General features: G+C 36.1%; 3 protein-coding genes, 2 long non-coding RNA genes and 1 pseudogene across 7 annotated transcripts; 1 reads left to right on the top strand and 5 right to left on the bottom strand.

The window, feature by feature from the left end:
* Positions 1-2,569: 2,569 nt before the first annotated feature.
* On the bottom strand, positions 2,570-8,347 carry LOC146904593 (replication factor C subunit 2-like). Of its 3 annotated transcripts, XM_085726635.1 has the most exons (7): positions 6,143-7,118; positions 5,899-6,056; positions 5,249-5,770; positions 4,913-5,157; positions 3,437-3,562; positions 3,255-3,338; positions 2,570-2,765 (listed from the first exon to the last, which is right to left on the bottom strand). In XM_085726635.1, exons 4-7 carry the CDS (start codon positions 4,967-4,969, stop codon positions 2,661-2,663), a joined length of 372 nt encoding a protein of 123 aa, XP_085582761.1. In that variant the 5' UTR covers positions 4,970-5,157; positions 5,249-5,770; positions 5,899-6,056; positions 6,143-7,118; the 3' UTR covers positions 2,570-2,660. The 3 variants fall into 3 exon arrangements, with proteins under 3 accessions (XP_085582761.1, XP_085582760.1, XP_085582759.1); XM_085726634.1 differs by having other exon boundaries at positions 5,249-6,056; positions 6,143-8,347; XM_085726633.1 differs by having other exon boundaries at positions 5,249-6,782.
* LOC146904594 (uncharacterized) lies at positions 5,074-7,576 on the bottom strand. The gene is made up of 5 exons (XM_085728323.1): positions 7,234-7,576; positions 6,674-6,820; positions 6,255-6,463; positions 5,691-6,056; positions 5,074-5,157 (listed from the first exon to the last, which is right to left on the bottom strand). The coding sequence occupies exons 1-5, from the start codon at positions 7,574-7,576 to the stop codon at positions 5,074-5,076; spliced, it is 1,149 nt and encodes a 382-aa protein (XP_085584449.1).
* A 1,145-nt stretch (positions 8,348-9,492) lies between the features above and the next one.
* LOC146904595 (uncharacterized) lies at positions 9,493-10,258 on the bottom strand (annotated as a pseudogene).
* Positions 10,259-14,049: 3,791 nt separating this feature from the next.
* Positions 14,050-14,709, bottom strand: LOC146904596 (uncharacterized). The gene is made up of 2 exons (XR_015019137.1): positions 14,590-14,709; positions 14,050-14,443 (listed from the first exon to the last, which is right to left on the bottom strand). It is a non-coding gene; the product is annotated as an uncharacterized LOC146904596 (long non-coding RNA).
* A 100-nt stretch (positions 14,710-14,809) lies between these two features.
* Positions 14,810-15,281, bottom strand: LOC146904597 (uncharacterized). The gene is made up of 3 exons (XR_015017762.1): positions 15,204-15,281; positions 14,972-15,077; positions 14,810-14,875 (listed from the first exon to the last, which is right to left on the bottom strand). It is a non-coding gene; the product is annotated as an uncharacterized LOC146904597 (long non-coding RNA).
* A 5,157-nt stretch (positions 15,282-20,438) lies between these two features.
* Positions 20,439-21,021, top strand: LOC146904598 (uncharacterized). Its single transcript, XM_085730870.1, has 2 exons — positions 20,439-20,684; positions 20,776-21,021. Exons 1-2 carry the CDS (start codon positions 20,439-20,441, stop codon positions 21,019-21,021), a joined length of 492 nt encoding a protein of 163 aa, XP_085586996.1.
* Positions 21,022-21,276: the final 255 nt, after the last annotated feature.

The raw sequence follows: 21,276 nt of genomic DNA on the forward strand, positions 1-21,276 counted from the left end.
TGGAAAGCTCCAATATTATGCAAATATGTCATTTATGCATTTGGGCCTTATTCTACCCTTTTTGTGCAGGAAAATACAAGCAAGGAGCAAGAATTGTCAAAGTTCACAAGAATTCGCTATTAGCGTGTTTTTCGCCATTAGCGTAATTCCTCCAGAGAGATACGCTATCAGCGTATCTGGGGCGACGCCAGGAGTCAACTTGAAGAAATTTCGCTATTGGCGAGTATTTCGCTAATAGCGAAATAACACCAGAGAGTTATGCTATTGGCATACCTAGAGCGAAGTCAGAAGATGGTCTTGAAGAAAGTCGCTATTGGCGACATCTACGCTATTAGCGTAATTAGTCCAGGGGACTACGCTATTAGCGTAATTTGAGCGAAAAATCACGAAGAACAGGGCCCAAGTACCAACGTGGCACAATTCCATTGGCCAGAACTTAAACCAACCCACTTCGCTAATAGCGTATATTTCGCTATTAGCGAAAGTTGTTAAACTCAGCCCATTTAAATAGAAGTTTACCTCTCTTTTAGGTCAATTTCACTGTTTTATAAGATATTTTCTGCATACTTAGAGAGAGGTTAGAGCTATTTCTTGAGAGAGAAACACAAAGCAAGTGGTTTAGGAGTAGATTCAACCCTAGATTCATTGAGACATCAAGGATCTTGGCATGGAATCTTCATCTTTCCTTCATCTTTTGCATAGTTTACATAGACATGTGTAACTATCATCTACTCTTGTAGTATTGAGGTAATCAAACAAGCTATTATGTAATCTTTTGATCTTTTAATATATGGTTCTAGCTTATTAATTCAATATTGTTGTTATTCTTGCTTTTAATGCTTTCAAAGAGATTCAAGATGATTTGGACACGAACTTTTGAATCTTGAACTAGAATAACAATCTATCTTAAGTTATCACCCTTGACACGTTTGTTAATCTTTGATAATCGCTTTTAATCAAGAACTTAATGCTTTCGGACATTTAATTTGTTGGACACGGTCGGTTAAGTTATCCGATCGACTTTATTATCTTTTAAATGTTTGGACACGAATGTTTAAATGATACTTTAGAAATAACGATATCGCTTTGGACACGAAGGATATTTGTAGAAATGATTGTGATAATATTGGTTATAAAGCTAGAATCCGTTAATCGATCGAGAGATTGCTGCTGTTATGCTTGGTTGATATCTCTAACCGCAAGCAAAATAGTTCTATCTCTTCTCGTTTTATTTTATTGTCGAATAGAAAAATAGTTTTACAAACAAACAATTTATACCCAAATCCTTAATGTGAACTATTGTGAAAACGCTTATGATTGGTGCAACTCCCTGTGGAAACGATCCTATATTATACTCACGTGTATATAGTTTTTAGACATGTAAAAATTTTACATCATACTTCTGAAATGCATACATGTTTTAATTTAAGATTAGTGTTAAGAACACTATATTTTCAACACATGCTCTGACACTACTTCTTTAGGAAAATGCTAACAAATGTTTACAAGACATTGTCTAAGAACCCAAAAGAAGCTACTTTTACATAAAAAAAAAATGATGTATTTATAACTTTGACATGTTCTTGATTTGTATTTTCAAGAAGAAAAAACTATTTTATGTATTCTTTAAACAATGCATTCAGGACACTTGTTGGCCTGACTCATTTTTTTATTGGATAAAATCAACGTAGGTATCATTCTTTTAAAATAAATTTAACATAAAATAGTAGAATTCACGTGAATTTTAACAAATAAAAGAGTGATTGTTAAAAGAACGTTGGTAGCATTTCTCTGTCTCAATGATAAAAAAAAAAATATGCAAACTTTGAAGCAGCCACATTTTTATATTTTTGTAATTTCGTGAAACATTTTTTTTATTTCAATGCTATAGTATCTTAAATAAATTATTACGTCATGAAAAATTTATATCGCTCTTTTAGCTTCATTCTTCTCGTCAGGATTTGAATGAAATACATAACACAAGAGTCAAGATCTCTCCTACATTTCTTTTATTTCTAGTTTGTTTTTGTGTCACAAATGTTCTCAAAAAAGTCCCCATTGAATACAACAACAATTGAACGTTCAATTGTTAATATTAATAAATTCTTTTTTTAAGAAACTAACACCACCATGCCAAATCAGGTGGGTTAATCTTATATTTCTTTTATTTTTAAAATGCATAAAATATTACACAAATTAGTTTAATATACGACGACGCATGGTGCATTCTTCATGGTCACAACAACAAGATGGAGCGCGTGTAATCATTAAGATGGGAACCTAACAGTGTTTATAGGATAGAAGAAGAGGCGTTACTATTTTGAAATGTAAAAAAGAAGGTGCTAGTTTACTATTTGAGGGTCAATGACTCAAACAGTATTACCAAGCAAGAACAACGTTAATCAAATACATTATTTTTTCCATGTGGTAAAAGTGCTGGCTGGTACTTATAAAATCAGAATTTTATGAAACGACTTTTCCTGTTCGAAATAGACCACAGGAATTTACTATAGGTTCTATGCTAGTACTAGTAGTAGAATACTTGCTTGGTGCCGAAGCAATAACAGAGTTAAAAACTTCCATGGGTAAATTCTTCAAAAGTGAATTCTACACAAATAGCAAATTAAACAACAGGCTCCAAAATGCTGACTATCTGTTAGTTAACCCTCGTAAGCAAATCCTTCTGGCATGTTACATAAAGCTTGTATGGTATTACTGACCACATCAAGAAGCTGCAAGTATTCATCAGCACCATCAACTAGGCACTGCAATTCCACAAGCAACAAGTAAGAATTGTAAGCAACTTAATTAGGCATATGCTTGCAGACAAACTTTCGAAGCTCCTAAAGAGATAGACAAAAGAAGGAAACCCATTTATGTTGAAATTTATTTTCTTTAAAAACATTAGTCACTTATAATCTCAAATCTGAACTATTCACACCTATATATTAAACTAAAGTACATTATCTCAGTGTCATTTGTAATCTCACTAAATAGGTTTCAAATTCAAATTTTAATTTTATGAGTTTAACTTCTTTTTTTTTTCAATCTATAATTTAATATTTAACATGAATTAATTACGCAGACATCTATAACTATTTGTAACAATTTCCTTTTATATATTTTAAATTTTATGTGCAACTTAAAATACTTGAACAATGCACAAGAATCCTGCTAGTTATGCAAAATCATATGCACAGACAAGTGAAGGAAAAGGTAGTGTGTATATTAATTCGTAAAGGATCGTAAGTAACCTTGTCTGCTTCACCAAGCTTCTTGGATATTCTTGCCTTCTGCTCATCTGATATGTCGTTTTCTTCAACGATAGCCTCAAACAACTGAAGGAAAAGAGACATCAGTTACATTTCAAAGGCCTTAATTTGGTAAGCATGATTATCAACAAAAGAAGTTCCAGATGAAACTGGCAAAACAAGACCTGAGTTAGCATCTGAGAGACTGGATACCCCTCTGCAATGAAATTGTTGACTTCCTTGTTTGCTAAATCAAAATTACCACTTCTGCATGCTTTAAGAAGTGCCTCAACAACCTCCGCTGGAACAATCTGGTTTCAATATTTTAGAAAGTCAGGACAAGCAGGAAGGAAGAACAATGTGGTTTTGTGACACAACCAAATGCACTAAAAATCAGCTAAATGTGCAACAATATGGTACTGAGCAAGAATAGATAAAGCAAGCATAAGGTAATAGACAACATCCCACGTTTCATGAAATGGCATACAAGCTGCATTTTTGTGAATTTGTATATCAAAGTAGAACGCTATAATGAACAGCAAAATAACTTTTAATTCATGCATTGAGTAGTTAAAATAATCAGGAAAGAAATCATTTCCAATAATGATAAGCCAAACAGGTAACTCACACCTTCCATACAGCTAATAATTATGCCAATTAGTAACTGAGTGCAATGTGCATCATCAGACATGCATATCATTGTTTTCTTTAATATAAAATCAGAACAAGCCACAGGAAGGAACTAGTCTGACAACCTACCCCAGACACAGAAATCAGATCCTTGGAAGAAATGGAAGATCCAAATAAGCATGGTCATTATTATTGTTCAAGAAGAAATTAATCAGTACAAACTTGGTGAAGGTAAGTCAAATCATAAAAATATAAACAATCCCTTTATTATCTCTAAGACTGCCTTGATTTAATTCTGTAGTGGCAGTATTTGTTTCAGCTATAGTGCATAAGAGAGTTCCACTTATGCCAAAAAATTAGTTATTAATGTAAGGTGAAAGCAAAATCTACATGGAATCAATTGGATATTTCTTTTATAATATTTTCGAAAGGAAGGAGCAGGTTGCAAATAAGTGCCCGTATTACAGATCTATTCTACCAAGTGATAACAAAAGAAGATGATTATTAATGCAGAAACAGCAAGAGTCCCATATCAGCTGAGTGTGAACCAACTCCCATTTTAAGCATAGCAACCCCTCTTATTAGCCCAATATGTATGTATGAACTCTCCAATTCACCATCTTTCAATTGAATTTATTTTCAAGAAAGCAGAAAGCTCAAAATTTGAAAGTTTGCATTCCCACAATTGAACTCTCCCGTTTATAGCACATATACATTATTCAAAGTGAAATGGCTCATTTATACAAACAAAAAAATAGAATAGGAAAAAAAAAAAATAAACACCGTGTAATAATATCATTAAAATAGAAGTAACACACTTTTTTAATAGGAAGTAACATAAGTTACATGTCTGAAGACATACTATGTTGATAAGGAAATGTGCTCACCTGCAAGTATGTTATAGCCCGACGAAGATACAGATGCAAAGATACTAAAACATAAGCCACTATGATGTCAACAATACCTCTACAGACAAAGGATCAAAACCATTAAAAATAGCACAGCCTCCATATAAGCTCTAAGGCTCCTACCTCAGCATCAAGGTAGATTCCTTCTTCTTTGCAGATGTATACTATTCGGCTGCTCATGATTTCTTCTGTCAGTGGCTTGAACCTGAATTTTTCACACCTTCAAGCAAGTGGTTCTATAATCCTACAAAAAACAACAATCTTGTATAAAACCAATGTGTCCCCTATCCGAAAAGCTGATGAGCAATAGCGAGGGCAGTAGTGGTTTTTCCAGTGCCGGGAGGGCCATAGAAGAGCATGTGTGGCCACTGTAAAAACAAGAATGAAGTGAATCAATTACAGTAGTGTGTTGAGGAATGAATTGAATTGAAGTGAAATGGTGAATTAATTATTAATTACACTTCCAGTTTGGAGGGTGTTGGTGAGTACTCGAACTACTTCTTCTTGGTGAGCTACGTCTTTCACTTGCTTTGGATGTAAAGTGGTTACTAACTATTTCTCGACCCATGGTTGAGTGGTCTGAATGATTGGCGCCATATTAATTATTTTTCTCTACATGCGAGGGAGAAAATGCGGTTCTAGTTCTGGAGAAAAAAGAGAGTAAATCTGGTCCGCCTAAGGCAAGGTGGGGGAAATAGGGCGCAAAAAAGCAAAAGCCTGCTTCGAAGAGAGTTTCCCATCTGATGTGTGAGACCAAACCAGTGTATCAGGAAACGGAACCCGAGGCAACACAATTGCATCTAAACGATCTTTCACCTCTGTAATAGCTGATAGGGCCGCATGGAAGACCCATTCATTGTTCACAATCCTCCGACACCGTGCCACGAAGTTCTCCATGTACATCAGGATCAATTTGAATCAAATCAACCAGCCGCTCTCCGAGCCAATTATCTGTCCGAAAATGAATATTCTCACTTGTACCTACAATCCACAAAGAGTTAGTCAGAATAGTTCCAATGTGAAGCTTAATCCCCGACCAAATTGAGGATTTGATATAATGCATGATAGGCTGCCCATTAGAGAAGTAACGACGCTTAAAAAGGAGAGACCATTGGGAATTCGTTGCAATAAGATCCCAAGACAACTTCAGAATTAGAGCTTCATTAATCAAACGTGTCGGCTTGATGTCAAGACCTTCTTCAGCCCAAGAACGACACATAATCTTCCAAGAAATCGTGCAAACTTTTCTAGTAAGAACATCACCACTCTAGATAAAAAAATTTATCCAAGAATCAAGCAAACGAAGTAGCCTCCGAGGCCACAAATAAACATGGAAAGAATAAACAAGCATACCATGGATAATAGATTTAACCAGCTGCACCCTACCCATGATTGAAAGAATGTTTCCTTTCCAAGTAGAAAGTTTCACTTAAATCTTGTCTGTAATCATTTGAAAGTGAACTACCTTTGGCTTTCCTTGAAAAATATGACATCCAAGATACAAGAAAGGAATGGTGCCGAAACTGAAACCCAACATATTATCAATCATCTGAGCACGAGTTCCAGACATGGAACCGGTAAAAAAACGGCTTTTGGCATTATTAACAATCTGGACGGAGACCTCTGAATATTTATGGAAAATACTCATGAGCTCTCTAATGTTACGCTTTGTGCCTGTAAAAAAAATCATAATATCATCAGTGTATAAAACATGTGTCGGAATTGTTGCCCCACGACAATAAGAAAGGGGAGTGAGCCGCCCTTCAGTTGCTGCTGCAGATAGAGCCCTGCTAAAAACCTCCTCAGCCAGACAAACAAAAGCAGAGAAAGAGGATCTCCCTGACGAACCCCACGGAAAACAAGAGAAAAAACCAACCACCTTACCATTCACCAAAATAGGTAAACGAGCGGAGTTTAGAATAGCCAAAATCCAGTCAACAAAGGTAGCATGAAAACCGAACCTATTGAGCGCAGTGACCAAAAACTGCCAATCCAAAGTGTCAAAAGCCTTTGATATGTCGACTTTGAGAGCTACATTACCTCAATATTGACATTTCTCAAGAGAGTTAATCGCCTCAAAAGCAAGAATAACACAATCAGAAATGTTGTGATCCCTGACAAAGCCTCGTTGCTCAACGAAAATAATTCTCGAAGTGATGCATGCCAATTTGTCCGCGACAATTTTTGTAACAATTTTAAATTGGAAATTTGCAAGGGCTATAGGACGATAGTCTCCCATTGACCGCGCCCCCGGTATCTTCGGAATCAAGACGATCATATTTGAATTAATATTCGGGGATAACACACCAGATAGGAAATATTATTGGATCGACTGAACCACATCTGTTCCAACAATGTCCCAGAAAGTTTGGAAGAAATGGCCACCAAAACCATCAGGGCCTGGAGCCCCATCACCATTAAGAGAGAACACGGCCTCATCATACATATAGGAATACGCAGGAGCATGTCATTCTCAACATCTGCCACTAAAGAAGGAATTGTATCTGTAACTAAATTGTTCTGCACACAATTATTTTCCATGCTAAAAATTGCTTGAAAATAAGTAAGGATATGCATCATAATAGCTGTAGGGTCAGTAATAATAGTGTCACCATCCTGCAAAAAAGAAATAGATTTTGTTGCTGCCCGAACTCTTGAAACCCTGTGAAAATAAGCAGTGTTACGGTCACCATCGACAAACTTTTGATCTCTAGCTTTTTCTTTCCAAAGTTGTTCCTGAAAATTCAACGATTTGGTTAGAAGAAGCTGGGCTGCAAGGTCCTGCATGTATAGCTGATCTGTAAAACCCTCGGAGTCAATTAACTATTGAATGTGATTTACTTCATCCACAGCAAGTCGCACTTGCCTATCCACATCACCAAAAACTGTTCGGTTCAAAACCTTAAAAACTTCTTTAGATTGCGCAGTTTAGCTTGTAAGCGCGCCATATCATGACCTCTAACACATTTCGACCAATTATCCAACACCAATTTTCTACAATCTTCATGTGAAGTCCAAGTCTTAAAAAATTGGCTAAAATTTGCTTTTGGTCCCTTCAAATATAGTGAATTTGAGTTTTGGTCCCTCTTAAAAAAAAATTGTAAAACGTCCCTTCATAAACTCATCTGTTTCAAATCGAAATTCCAGAGAACGGCGTGTCAAAATCCAGACCGAAATTCATCCAAATCTAAATCGAAATTCATCCAAACCTTCATCCAAATCGAAATAGAATTTGATCTTGCTTGCAAAGATTAAAATGAACTCAGATTTGTCGTGGGTCAATACATGTCGTTGTTCTATCCTCCTCTCTCGGCGCCGTCGACATCTTTTGTATCGTCGTTGTTCATATTCGTTCATATTGTGTTTCTGTTCTATCTATTTCTTGTTTCCTCTTCAATATACGATTTGGTTTTCTGTTCAATCTGGTTCGTGTTGCGTGTTGTTTAATGCAATCTGGATTTTCTGTTCTTGCTGTGTTGTTGCGCGACACTGTTTGCGACAACATTGTTTGTTTTGAGTTCGCGACAACATTGTTTGTTTTGGAAATAGTTTGAGGTTGCAGAAAGATGGAGAAAAAAAAAGGAAATGATAATGAAGATTGATGATGATGATGAATGTGATGAAGATTTGAAGAAGATTGTTTATTTTCTTAGATTTTCGCCCTTTTCTTTTTTTTAATTAATTAAAATTAATTGGTTTTTTTAATTTCATAAATATATTTTCTGATTTTTTTAAATATTTTTTAATTAGTTAAAATAAATTAATTGCCACGTGGATGCCAAGTGGACAATTTAACACAATCAGTTAATGCCACATATGCAGAAATGTGACAAATCATCAAGTAAGTGGGACCAGGGACTATTTTAAAAAATAAAAAATTTTGCAAGGACGTTTTTCAAAAAAAAAAAAATACTAGGGACCAAAACCCAAACTCGCTATATTCACAGGGACCAAAAACATATTTTAGCCTAAAAAATTTAAAGGGAGAAGCATGTCTGACATTAGAAAAATCAACCGAGAAAAGCAACGGATGATGGTTAGATTGATGTTGAACTAATGTCGTGCAAGAAGAATTACACCAAAAATTAACTCAATCTTCATTGCAAACCGCCGTATCAAGACGAAGAGCAACATTATCTGTACCAAACCAACCATTAGTCCAAGTGAAAAAAGATCCCAAAGTTGGCATATGATTTAATAAATTAGCATTTGACCAATATAAAAAATCGTCACACGATAACGAAGGAGGGGGGACGTTTGCCTCTTTTCTCATGAGCATCCAAACTAGCATTAAAATCCCCAATAAAAAGCTACGGCCCTTGGAAACAACCTTGAATATGAGTAAGATCAACCCAAAGTTGGCGGCGTTTCAAATAGTAAGTGCTAGCATAGTTAGAGGCTATATAAACAGTTGACTAGTGACAAGATATTTCCAAAGCTAAGCATTGATCACACACAAAAATCACAGTAGCAAGCAAGTCATTCCCCCCAAAGAGCCCAAAGATTAGGCAATAAGGAGGCTCTATTATTAATGCAATATTTAGAAACACCTATAGACGGCCAATATCAAGAAGGAACTTGATCGAAATACACCATTGGTTCAGCAATAAAAATAAGAACAGATTTATGAGACATATATAAATTCTTTCAAGCAATCCGAGTATCAGAATTACCAATACCTCTAACATTCCAATAGAGGAAATTCAGTGAGCATTCGAATGTTTGTCACCCCAAGCAAGGGTTTTAGTAGGCTGCTTTGCCAAGAGTTGTTGCAATTTAAGTTTTCGCTTCTGCTTCCTTGTAAGTGTCGGCGTGAAGTCTTCAGCAGCAAACCGATCATCATACTCACGAACTCTGTCCCATAAATCTAGGCTGTGTTGAATGTTCTTACTAGATGGACTTGTTGTTGCTGTAAAACGACAGCCTCTTGCTCCTCTGGAATTGTCGTGTGCTCACTAGCTGCAAGAGTCATCTCAACAACAACCGGTGACACAGGGCGTAACCCAGAAGAAACATCAACTTCCTCAACAACAGCATCTGTCTGAACCTGAATAGTTTCTACAGACACCTCTTGCACCTCAATGTGCTCATCAGTGGATGCATGTGGTACACGCTTGTAGGAACCCTTGGGACTCTCATCCAGCTCCCGCGGGCTCGGACGATTGTGTTCCACACCGTCAGAAAGCATAGCATTGACATCTTCCATCGTAGGGTTCTCCAACACCACCCGTGATGTCAAATGAGATCGTTCCACTCTCAGAATGCACGTCTATGTGCTCAACAGGGGAAACAAGCTCTAACACTGGCCCAGTATATGGCAACTCCTCAGGAGAAATTCTATCAAACACATTGTGTAAAAGGAAGTTGAAAGAATTTGACGATAAAGGATGTACAGACACAAGGAAGTCCGTCTGAGAAGTAACTGTCTCCAACTGTGAGATAGAAGCAGGAATTACCAGTGGAATCCATGTCAATGATGTAGTAGTAGTAGTAGTAGTAGTAGTAGTAGTAGTAGTAGTAGTAGTAGTAGTAGTAGTAGTAGTAGTAGTAGTAGTAGTAGTAGTAGTAGTAGTAGTAGTAGCAGTAGTAGTAGCAGTAGTAGTAGCAGTAGGAGTAGCAGTAGGAGTAGCAGTAGCAGTAGCAGCAGCAGCAGCAGCAGTAGAAGTAGTAGTAGTAGTAGTCGTAGTAGTAGTATTAGTGGTAGTCGTAGTGGTAGTGGTAGTGGTAGTGGTGGTATGGTAGTGGCGGTAGTAGCAGTGGCAGTAGTAGCAGTGGGGCAGTAGCAGTAGCAGTAGTAGCAGTAGCAGTAGCAGTAGGAGCAGTAGTAGCAGTAGCAGTAGCAGCAGCAGGAGCAGTAGCAGCAGCAGCAGCAGTAGCAGCAGCAGCAGCAGCAGGAGCAGGAGCAGCAGGAGCAGGAGCAGCAGCAGGAGCAGCAGCAGCAGCAGTAGTAGTAGGAGCAGCAGCAGCAGGAGCAGCAGCAGCAGGAGCAGCAGCAGCAGGAGCAGCAGCAGTAGTAGCAGTAGGAGTAGCAGTAGCAGTAGCAGTAGCAGTAGAAGTAGTAGTAGCAGTAGTAGCAGTAGTAGGAGGAGTAGTAGTAGTAGTAGTAGCAGTAGTAGCAGTAGTAGTAGTAGTAGTAGTAGTAGTAGTAGTAGTAGTAGTAGTAGTAGTAGTAACTGGTATTCTCTGAGTTGTAGTAACTGTTGAAGCAACGGAAACCCATGTCCAAGTGCTACCATTGGCTGAAGTGGAAGCACCCATATCATTATTCTGCCGAGAAGGTTTAGTAGGTGTTGCCTCGGTAATAACGATTTGTTTCCCTCGATCAGTTTTTTCCTTAGGTGGTTGCGGTTGTAACCATCGACAGGTGGAGACATTGTGCCCAATAGAGTAGCAGTGGTGACAAAACAATGGTCTCCTCTCATATTGAACCTCCACTTTGAAAGCGAAGCCCTCTCTTTCAAGAAGAATTTCATCTTAAGCTCTCTTTCAAAGATCAATGTCGACTAAAATTCTAGCATAGTGCCCAAAGTTACGGTTTCTTATTGGTCCATCTATGTCAATCGGGGTACCAACCGCACTTGCGATTTCCTTAAAAGTTCCCTCCCTCCAATACTCATGCGGTAACTCCACCAATCGGATCCAAAGTGATACATGTGTTTGTTTCTGTGCCAGATATTTGAAATCTTTGGTCCACTTTGATAATCTTAACAAACCCTGCTTGAGGATAAAGGTGCCTACTACCCATATTTTTCTTAGGTCATCCGCCGAGTCAAAGTGAAAGTCATAGTACCCCTTGCCAATAGGCACCATTTTCCAACTTGTCGTTGTTTTCCAAAGCTTTCCAATTTTATTACTTAGGTCACGTGCAGAGTAGGGTTTATCTCCCTTGTTAAGGGTCAAACGAGCCCTTAACGCATTCTTGCATTCTTCTACTCCCCTGCGGTACTCATCCTGGCATATTTTGATGCTCAAAGAATCGCCTTTTATGCATGGAGAAGGTAGAGGTCTGTCATCAATTACAATTGCACCTGCAAGAGCTGCTGCGAATGACTTAGTTGGTGTTGAAATTGGTTGCACCGTTGCTGCAGATTGCACCACGGCTGATACGGAAGGTGCAGCTTCAGACACACACGGTCAAGGGCACGTGTATGCCATATGTGATCTGATTGCAATTCACCAGACCGATTCTAGTAATGATACACGCGTGACTCAGACTTTGTAATGCACAATGGCATTAACGCGGTTGGTGGAGTTACTAGGATTTTACGAAGTAGTAGCTGGAATCAAGAAAGAAAATGGAACAGCTGAGCAATAAGGAAACAGGAGGAAGGGCGAACAACGAACAACAAGGGAAAACACCATGTAGATATCTAAACCAAAGAAGTTTCTAATAATGAGAAACGTGTGTGTCAATCTTTGCAACACCCAGAGGCATCATCATGATTGCGCTTTCTCAAAGGGAAGAATCTTAATGGTCGGACATAGAATCTGTACCGTGCCGGAAACCCTAGTCCGAAAATTGAAACATTGTCGCCGGAACCCTAGCAGAGCGATTTTTTTCTAATTTAACACACTTATGTAGAAATAGTTTTTGCTTGCAATTGAAAAAACTTATATTAAGTCGTCTAAGTTTTTTTTAAATACAAAGCATTTAAATATGATTAAGTTGAATCCAAACAGCACTACTACCATGATAGTCACGTATTATTTGTTAGTCATTTGTTAAAAGTTTTGAGATATATTGGCTTAAATTTTAGCAAATTTCAACCATTACTTGCAAAAGTAAAATCAATGAAAGGAAATGAGAAATAATATTCAAAGTTAAAAGTATAATATGAAAAGAAAGGTTATTATGATGATGATTAATTAGATAAAAATGTGATATCCGGAAGTAATATTTGCCAAAAAGCTTTTACTACAATTTTTTCTCTTACATAAGTAATAATTTCTTTGAAGTTTCTACGGAGATAATTTCCCTTATTTGTTTCATTTGCAATGACTATTAACAAGAGTCAAGGGTAACCACTTAAAAATGTTAGAATATATTTGTCAAATTCAGTATTTCACGCGGTCGATTATATGTTGTAATTTCAAGAGTTTTTTCAAGAGATGAGTTGAAGATACTAATAATTGATGAAAATTGTGAAAATACTAATGTGAATTCAAATATTATTGATTGTGAAGTATTTCGTTATGTATGATGACTAATGTAAAATGTATGATTTTTAAAATGTATTAGTCTCATCATGATATGACTAATTTAACTCATTCATATTTATTTATTTTCATATGAGATCTAACAAAGATATGATCAATGTAGTTAATTTTTATCATATGACTTATTTCACTACAATTTTTTATTACGATATAACATGTTTGTGTCTGTTTTACTTGGTAAGACATGTGCATCGCACGGGTCAGAGTCTAGTTTTACTTAAAGGAGTCATTAGTTAGGCCGCTAGGTTTAGTTGACCTTCTATTTTATTTTATTTTATTTTTTACTCTTTTTTCATAGAATTTTTACTCTCTTTTGATAGAAATTTAGGTGGCCTTTTATATAATTCAGGTGTCTTTTTATATATTTAATTTTAAATTTAACTTTTTTTATTAAAATATCTTATACAATATCATATTTTTAAAAAATTTCCTGTATCGCCGTATTCATATTGTGTCGAATATTTGTACTCCCTCCGTTCCTTTTTAAGTGTCGTTTTAAAATAGTAACGCCAAATTAAGGAAGTGTATATTTACACCTTTTCATCCTATTATACTGTTACTTTAATCTACCAATAAATTCCTAACACTACAAGAATTTTGGTTATTACTGGTGGAAATAATCCCCCAGTAATGCAAAAAATCCCTCAGTAATACGCATTACTGGCGGATTTGAGTCCCTCAGTAATATGAGCGTCAGAAATGTTACTGGCGGAATTTTCCCTCAGTAATGGGGAGGTAGTTTTGACAAAGCATTACTGAGGGATTATTCCGCCAGTAATTACTGACGGATTGCAATCCGTCAGTAATTACTGACGGAATAATCCCTCAGTAATGCTTTGTCAAAACCACCTTTACATTACTGAGGGAAAATTCCGCCAGTAATGATTATGCAGATTTGCTTTACTGACGGAAATTTCCGCCAGTAATGTACTTTACACTTTTTTTTTATTCCATTCCCTCTTTTTATTTTAATTAAAGAAATAAATTAAATAACACAAATAAATTAAGGAAATAAAATTTAAAAAGACACAAATTAATTAAATGACGTATCATCATAATTTCATATAATTTATATAGAGTTTTCGTACAAAATTATAAATATTTCAATAATATTCATATAATCCAAAAAACTAACAAAATAAACTATTTTTGTGTAAATCAACAAATTTATTAGATACCAAGCCTGCACAAGACGTGCAAAAGCTAGCATCGAGAACAATACAAAAGCGCCGCCCATACGCGTAACGCCCAAGACCAAACAGAAAGCTAAGAACACAACCAGCAGGAGATCCCGTAGAAACTCCACACAGCTAACACAATTATACCTCTTAAAACAATCATCTAGGAACCAATTATTCATGTAACCATGGTTGCTGCACAAGGTCCGCTATTTTCCAAGAAGGCAACACATTCTGTGGAACTTCTGAAAACATAAGCCTGAAGGAAAAAAGTGAGAAAAATTATTGTCTGATTAGAACCATAAGACTCATATTATAGATTTTTTTTTTCTGTTTCCTTTTATTTAAGTAGTACTAGTTAAAAAATTGAGGAAAACATGTCCAGGAAGGTTCATTCTTAATTACTTGTTGCTGTGAGCCTAAGCTGAAGGTGGTTTGAGTTCCATCAAGTAGAGGTTGTGAACATGACTTGATTGCAGCATGTAGCTCCTTAAGATGTCCCCATTTTGGTTGTCTAACCAAACCTGGTTACCTTAGCATAGTCAGTCACATAACAATGGTTCAATATTTGCAATTTTCTCAGATAGAGAAAATAAAAAACCATACCATATTCATCTAGTGGAGCCTCATCATAATAAGTTGTTATTATGAAAGCAGAGGCAAATCTATCAAAATTGGTTCCTCCATGGTACTGCATCAAATCCGTCAAGTGAGTTACCAAGAAAAATAAGCAGAAATTCAGCTAAGTTGAAAATAAAGGAGGAGCAATTATAGACAGTGATGATACCATGTAATAATTGACATAACTTCCTTTCTTTGCTATGAACAAGGCAACATTATAGGCAATGTCTGAAGCTGATCTCAAGTATGGTGCTCCACCAAAAGCTTGTAAACTATTAATTCAAACGTTAAGTAAATGACATTAGTCTAGTAAGATAAGATAATTTGCTAACTAAAACTCACACTTAAGAAAAACGGAGGTTTTGGAATTTGTAATGTAAAATTGCACAATAACATACAAACTAGTCCAATTCTCTGTCCAAAGTGAAGGGTTGTTAGGTGAGTTTGGCCCCTTAAATGTTCTCCCACATTGCATGCGTTGATCTGCATATTATATACATAAGTTATTCATGTGTTCTTCTAAACGATTCGACATTAGCTAAAACTCATAAACTATTTAAGTCAAACCACTTGATTAAACGACCGACAATATAAGATAGAGGGAGTGTGTTAAATCCATCCATGATAAATAACCACTTGATTGAACTTCATCATGTATATTACCTATATTTCAGTTGCATAAGGTGCAATTAACTTCTGCTGTTCTGCATCTCAATTTTTTTTAGAAAACCTCATTTAATTTCTCCATAAACTCCTACAAAAATTGTGAGAACTTTTTTCCTAAGTGAAAAAACCATTAACTTATTTTAACTGAGAAGTTCTGACAGTCACAAGATAGAAGGTAACTGAAACTCGAACAAATTACCTTAACCAATGTAGGTCGAACGGCAGATGAACATAGCAAAGATTCCTTCTGAAATCTCTCTTCAAAACCTGCAGCAAGAAGCAATGTTAGAATGCAGAAATAAAACAATAGCATACTCATAACGAGGTCAGATTGCTTTGAGATGACCTTCATCTTACATGAACATACATAATCAGTTGATGAATTAGACAGTAGAAATTTACTTGCTAGCGATAAAAAAAACCTAAATTCCATATAAAACTAAATGTAAATAAATCACTGACAGCAAAACAGTAAATTATGTCTATCTGATGAATAGCATCACTTGGCAAGCAGGACATCTCGGTTTTACAAATACAAGAAGACACAATCAATTTGCTTCAAAGTCCAAACAGCACAATACAGATCACCACAACATTCCACCTTCTAATACAGATTAAATTTGTATTTAAATAGTGAACAAAACAACTGAAATGTTACATTTTGATAGGCTAAAACCAAATGTAACCTTATCATGGCTCAATATTCAGCCATATCACATTGCAATTTAAACAGACTCATACCATCCTAAAATATCAAGCCTAACTCAACTTTACAAAACCAACTTCTAAGGTTAGAACTAATGAACTCATATCTTATCTAATGTGGGACTCATAACATGATGAGCAAGGCAAACAAACATGTTATTGAAAGAATAAAAGAACACGAAAATAATTAATAAGGGAAGGGGAAACAATTACTGACCTTCCTTTAGGGGAAGATTTCATCCTTTGAAGAACCCTTTCAAAGGCAGGCTTTCCAGATGTTTCACCAAGAGCTGCTATCAAATCAGCTCTTCGTGGATCCAAAAGTGCTCCAACTGCAAAACCTAATGCCACAGCTGCCTGCTGCCATGTCTTCAGCTTGATTGTACCGCCTCCCACCATTCCAACTACTTTGTAAAATCTGATCATAACAGAACCTTATTATTATCATTCATTCACGGAATTCAGAATTGAAGGAAATTACATTCAAATTTCACATTACCTTACAAGTTACAACAATTAGGGTTTGTGGAGACAGATGGATGGAGATATCTCTCTAAACAAAAGAATCAATACAGAAGATGGAGGAGGATGCGGCGGTGATGGATGGAGAAGGAGGATAGTGGTCGCGGTTTGTCGGCGGTGGTGTGGTGGTGGATGTTGTTCATCGATCGGATTTGCTTTGGCTGAGAGAAGAAAAAAGAGGAACGCGCATCAGATGAAAGAGAAAGGGGAAGAGGAGATGAAATTGAATTGGTAATATTCATATTAATAAAAGGCATTGTATTACTGGCGGATTTGATTCATTACTGACGGATTAATTGCTTCAATTACTGGCGGAATTTGCGTATTACCGATGGATTCGAATGCAACATTATTACTGGCGGATATGTTGCATTAGTGGCGGAATATTTAATCCGTTATATTATTACTGTCGGATTTATATCCCTCAGTAACGCAAAGGCATGTGTGTTTACATTACTGGCGGATATATTGCATTACTGGCGGAATATTTAATCCGTTATACTATTACTGTCGGACATATATCCCTCAGTAACGCAAACACATGTGTGTTTACATTATTGGCGGAATATTTCCGCCAGTAATACATCGTAGGTTCTTTATCGATATTACTGGCGGATTTATCCGTCAGTAATGTTATTGAGGGTTTTTTTGATGTTATTGGAGGTTTATTCCGCCAGTAATTACTGAGGGTCTGAATCCCCCAGTAATGCTATTTTGAATTGGTTAGTATATTGAAGAATTCTTGTAGTGTAATTTTTTGGATACTTTTTCTCTTTTCAATAAATTTAATGGGTTTTTCTCATAACAAACAATCGTTAGTTACAATCTTTTTCTTCAAAAAAAAATCTTTTTTTTTTAACACAAAAGACTTCAATTATGGTTTCAACCAATACTAGATTCACATTATATGACATAGATTTGAATGTTGAAGATAACAAAAAAAAACTTTGTTTTATAAAAAAAAAAAACTTTGTTTAAAATAAAATCTTTTTAACACTCCTCATCACTCATTTTTGTATTGGGTGATATCTATGTGGGGTCTTAACACTTTTTATGAAATCCATTTCCAAAAGACTTACATGAGTTTCATTGGATTAAAAAGTAAATGTTAGAAAGAGCGCGTTCTTTCGTGACAAAAGTTAATGTACTAGGGTAACTTTTGTAAACCCATCTTAATACACGTGCACTAAATCCTGTTCCACTTCAACTAGCCGTAGGCTCATGGCCACGTAGATGGCATGCATGCTACACGTAGAAAGGAATCAAAGGACAGACACTGAAAAGAAAAAGGGTGTTGTGAGACTGAGCATTGTTATTATCCCAGTTAGGATTTTGAAGTTTTGGGTTCAATTTGCTGATATGAATGATTTTTGAGTATAAGGAACGGTAGTAACAGAGTTTCAATATTGACTAAAACTCTCTGTTACTTTCATTAATACTTTCATTTTGGGGATTTCTCAAACCCTAATTCAGAATCAAAATATTAATTTATATCAGCAATGATACAAAATGAAAGTATTACTGATCAAAACTGGGGATTATCAACAATTCTAAATTGGGGTTTGGAATTTGAATAATCAACTCATTCACCCATTAACAAATAACAAACATCATTAACAAAATAGAACAAATAACAAAGGAAATAACATAGAATTAGAACAAACCTGGAGGAGAGTGGAGAGGAGAAGGAATGAAAATGGAGGCAGTCTGAGAGTTGAGAGAGGGAGTCAGGGAGAAGCAAAGGAAAGTAAAACAGAGACTGGGAGAGGGAGAGTCGCTTGTAATTGTAGAAAAGGAGAAGAGTATACGCGCTGAAAAAATAGAAACAAAACACTAAATTCTGTCTCTCTTTTTTTTTTTTAAGTAGGAAAAATGGCATTGGGCTGGGCTTTTACAAAGCAAGCAGCAGCAGAGCCTGGGCTACAGCCCAGCCTAGCTGGGTGGTGCCTGCGCCACTGATCTTACTCATAAATTAAGATCTCGCAAGCGACTCGCATCTGAGGAACTTAATAAAAGGTTCCTTAATTCAATGATTATCAAGTCATTGTAAATTCTTATGCCTTATAATTATTTCTACTTATTGCATTGGATTTCTCGTAGATGATTATCATGTACATATATCCCTATTGGATTCACTGAGATTTAATTCTCACCCCTTATCCTTCTTTGTCTCAGATTAAAAAGTGAAATACCTACAATTTTGTGTAGCTAATGTTAATATTTGAGAACTGTATTTCTTGGTTTGTTTTGTATTTTTCTCCTTTGAGGGTTGGTACTTGTAATTAGTCGCGAGAACTAATTTGTACCACTACCGTAAAAGTGAGTAACACTTCAACTTTTCAACCATGTTATCTATTTGTGCAACACCACCTTTGGCATTCCTAAATGTTAATATTTTATATTATTCTCTAGATAAGTAACATAGGTTGTTGCAATTTTGGTATCAGAGCCTGGTTGAACCTACGGTACTGTGTGTAGTTAATATAGATTATAGTGTGTTGTTTTGTTGTTGTACGTAAACTTAATATGTGTGCATTATATGCACCATTATGGCATCAAATTTAGGACGCCGTGGTAGGCCTAGCTGCAATGCTCAAGCACCCAAGGAACCTAATGAAGACTCTTAGCGGATGATGCAAGTTATCCAAGAACAAACAACCGTTGCCGTTAATTTGGTGAATAGCCTCGCTCAAATCAGTGGCCCGGTTCAACCTCCATATCCGTCTGAAGCCCCAAATCAAGTAATCTATGATTTTCCAAAACTCAAGCCTCAACCTTTCACCGGAGGGCACGATCCATTGGAAGCCCAATCTTGGCTAGATGAATTGAATAAGATTTTTGAAATTTTGCAATGCACGGATGAACAAATGGTAGCTTTTGCTTCATATATGCTTAAGGGAGCAGAAGAAATAATTGGTGGAACTTGGCAAGAGAAAAGCGTGATGGCTAAGGGAAACCTAATGAACTAGGAACATCCTTTATTATAAAAGCTAGAGTTGTCAAGCTATCATGTTTGCCCTAATCACTAGCTTTTTTCCCTCCTAAGCATGTATCTGATCTCAACCGTTGATTTAAATTCATTGCTAATCTAATCTCAGCCGTTGATTCAAAGGCTATGTTTCAAACTACTCATTTCCTCTCTCATACAAATATGTCATAATGTCTATTAAAAACGTAGTTAATGCTAATCAAATCATCATAACTCCCAACGATTATCATCTCCTACCATTGCCATCTCCCGCTAATCAAATCACCATAACCCCTAACGATTACCATCTTCTACCATTATCATCTCCCACCATTATCGTCTCCTACCATCATTTTTATCTACAGAAACTCTTAACGATTGTTAAAGGTGAAGTTTCCCCCCAAATTTCACCACTAAAGTTATAGGAAGATATGCGTTTACCAAATTTTATCGTCTCCTAACTCTTAATGCTATCCGAAATAGAGTGATAGGAAGATATGCGTTTTAAGGTGAAGTTTCCCCCAAATTTTACCACTAAAGTTAAATGTTCGTTCTTTACAGTGCATGTACAAAATCAGGTTTGTTTCACTTGATGATTTAATCTTTTTCTATTTAAATAAGATGAACGGATTTCGGAAACTTATTCCATAAAATTTTTATGCCTAACTTCTAGGATGTTGGAGAACTGCAACCATTCTTCGTTGCTGAATATTTCTACGAGCTACCGGAACAATGGCACTTGCTAGATGGTGATGGGAATACTCATAACGTCATGTTCAACGAATCAGTTTGTCGGTCGTTGTTGACAGATGGTTGGAGTGCATTGCGATTATTCTACGAGTTTAGTGGAAGTAAGATTATTGCTTTCCAGTACCTTGGTGGAAGTAGATTTCAAATCTTTGTTTTTGCTCATAACATTACACTAGCTGATTATCCACCCTATCATTCCATGGCAGCATCATGTTATTGTACCTTTGAAGTTCATATCGTTGGATATGGATCGACGAAATCACCGAAGGTTGTTTATTTTTTTTTGTTGCTATTCAAATAGATATATGCTATAATAAACGATTTTTGTCTGTCATTAACAGTTTTTTCTTTTTTTTTAGGAACTACCTGATACTTTTGGCAAATTCCTTAGAGTGAAACATCACGATTACGTCATGTTGTGCGGACCTTATGACAATATAATTCCTGTGAGACTCAAATATACAGACGACCCCATACCAAATGTGATGTTCGAAAATGGTTGGACGAGTTTTTGTGCTGCCAATGGTATTGAGGGCGGAGACGTGTTGATTTTCAAGTGCAAGTGCGTCATGGACAAAAAATATGTTATCATATCCAAGCGTTGATAAACACATGACTGAAGTTTTTTTATTAGTAATAGTTTAAGTTTTTCTTTGAAAGAAAGAATAATTTAGTTTTTATTTTCAAATATTATCAGCTTTGCATAGGTAAAAAAAGGCAAAAAAAAAGTACGTAATGCGGTTTATGTTATTGCCTTTCCATTTTAGTTTGCTCTCTTTTACGTGCCGCAGCATCTTTAATTTTATGTTTAGTGGCAAAAAATATATTGCGTCACAAAAAATTGATGAAATTGTAGTTGA

This window comes from Medicago sativa, chromosome 7, assembly GCF_051527215.1.
Source record: "Medicago sativa cultivar Bolivia chromosome 7, Bolivia_mono, whole genome shotgun sequence".
Taxonomy (NCBI): Eukaryota; Viridiplantae; Streptophyta; class Magnoliopsida; order Fabales; family Fabaceae; genus Medicago; species Medicago sativa.

Coding starts and splice junctions, on each gene's coding strand:
- LOC146904593 (XM_085726634.1), bottom strand. CDS start 4,969: ATGAGCAGCCGAATAGTATACATCTGCAAAGAAGAAGGAATCTACCTT. Junction 3,563..4,912: donor GAATCTACCTTGATGCTGAG/GTAGGAGCCTTA, acceptor TATTGAAACCAG/ATTGTTCCAGCGGAGGTTGT. Junction 2,766..3,254: donor AGCTTGGTGAAGCAGACAAG/GTTACTTACGAT, acceptor GTGGAATTGCAG/TGCCTAGTTGATGGTGCTGA.
- LOC146904594 (XM_085728323.1), bottom strand. CDS start 7,576: ATGCAGGACCTTGCAGCCCAGCTTCTTCTAACCAAATCGTTGAATTTT. Junction 6,821..7,233: donor GCTCCTGCGTATTCCTATAT/GTATGATGAGGC, acceptor GAGGTAATGTAG/CTCTCAAAGTCGACATATCA. Junction 6,464..6,673: donor TTTACCTATTTTGGTGAATG/GTAAGGTGGTTG, acceptor TTTTTTTTACAG/GCACAAAGCGTAACATTAGA.
- LOC146904598 (XM_085730870.1), top strand. CDS start 20,439: ATGTTCAACGAATCAGTTTGTCGGTCGTTGTTGACAGATGGTTGGAGT. Junction 20,685..20,775: donor GATCGACGAAATCACCGAAG/GTTGTTTATTTT, acceptor CTTTTTTTTTAG/GAACTACCTGATACTTTTGG.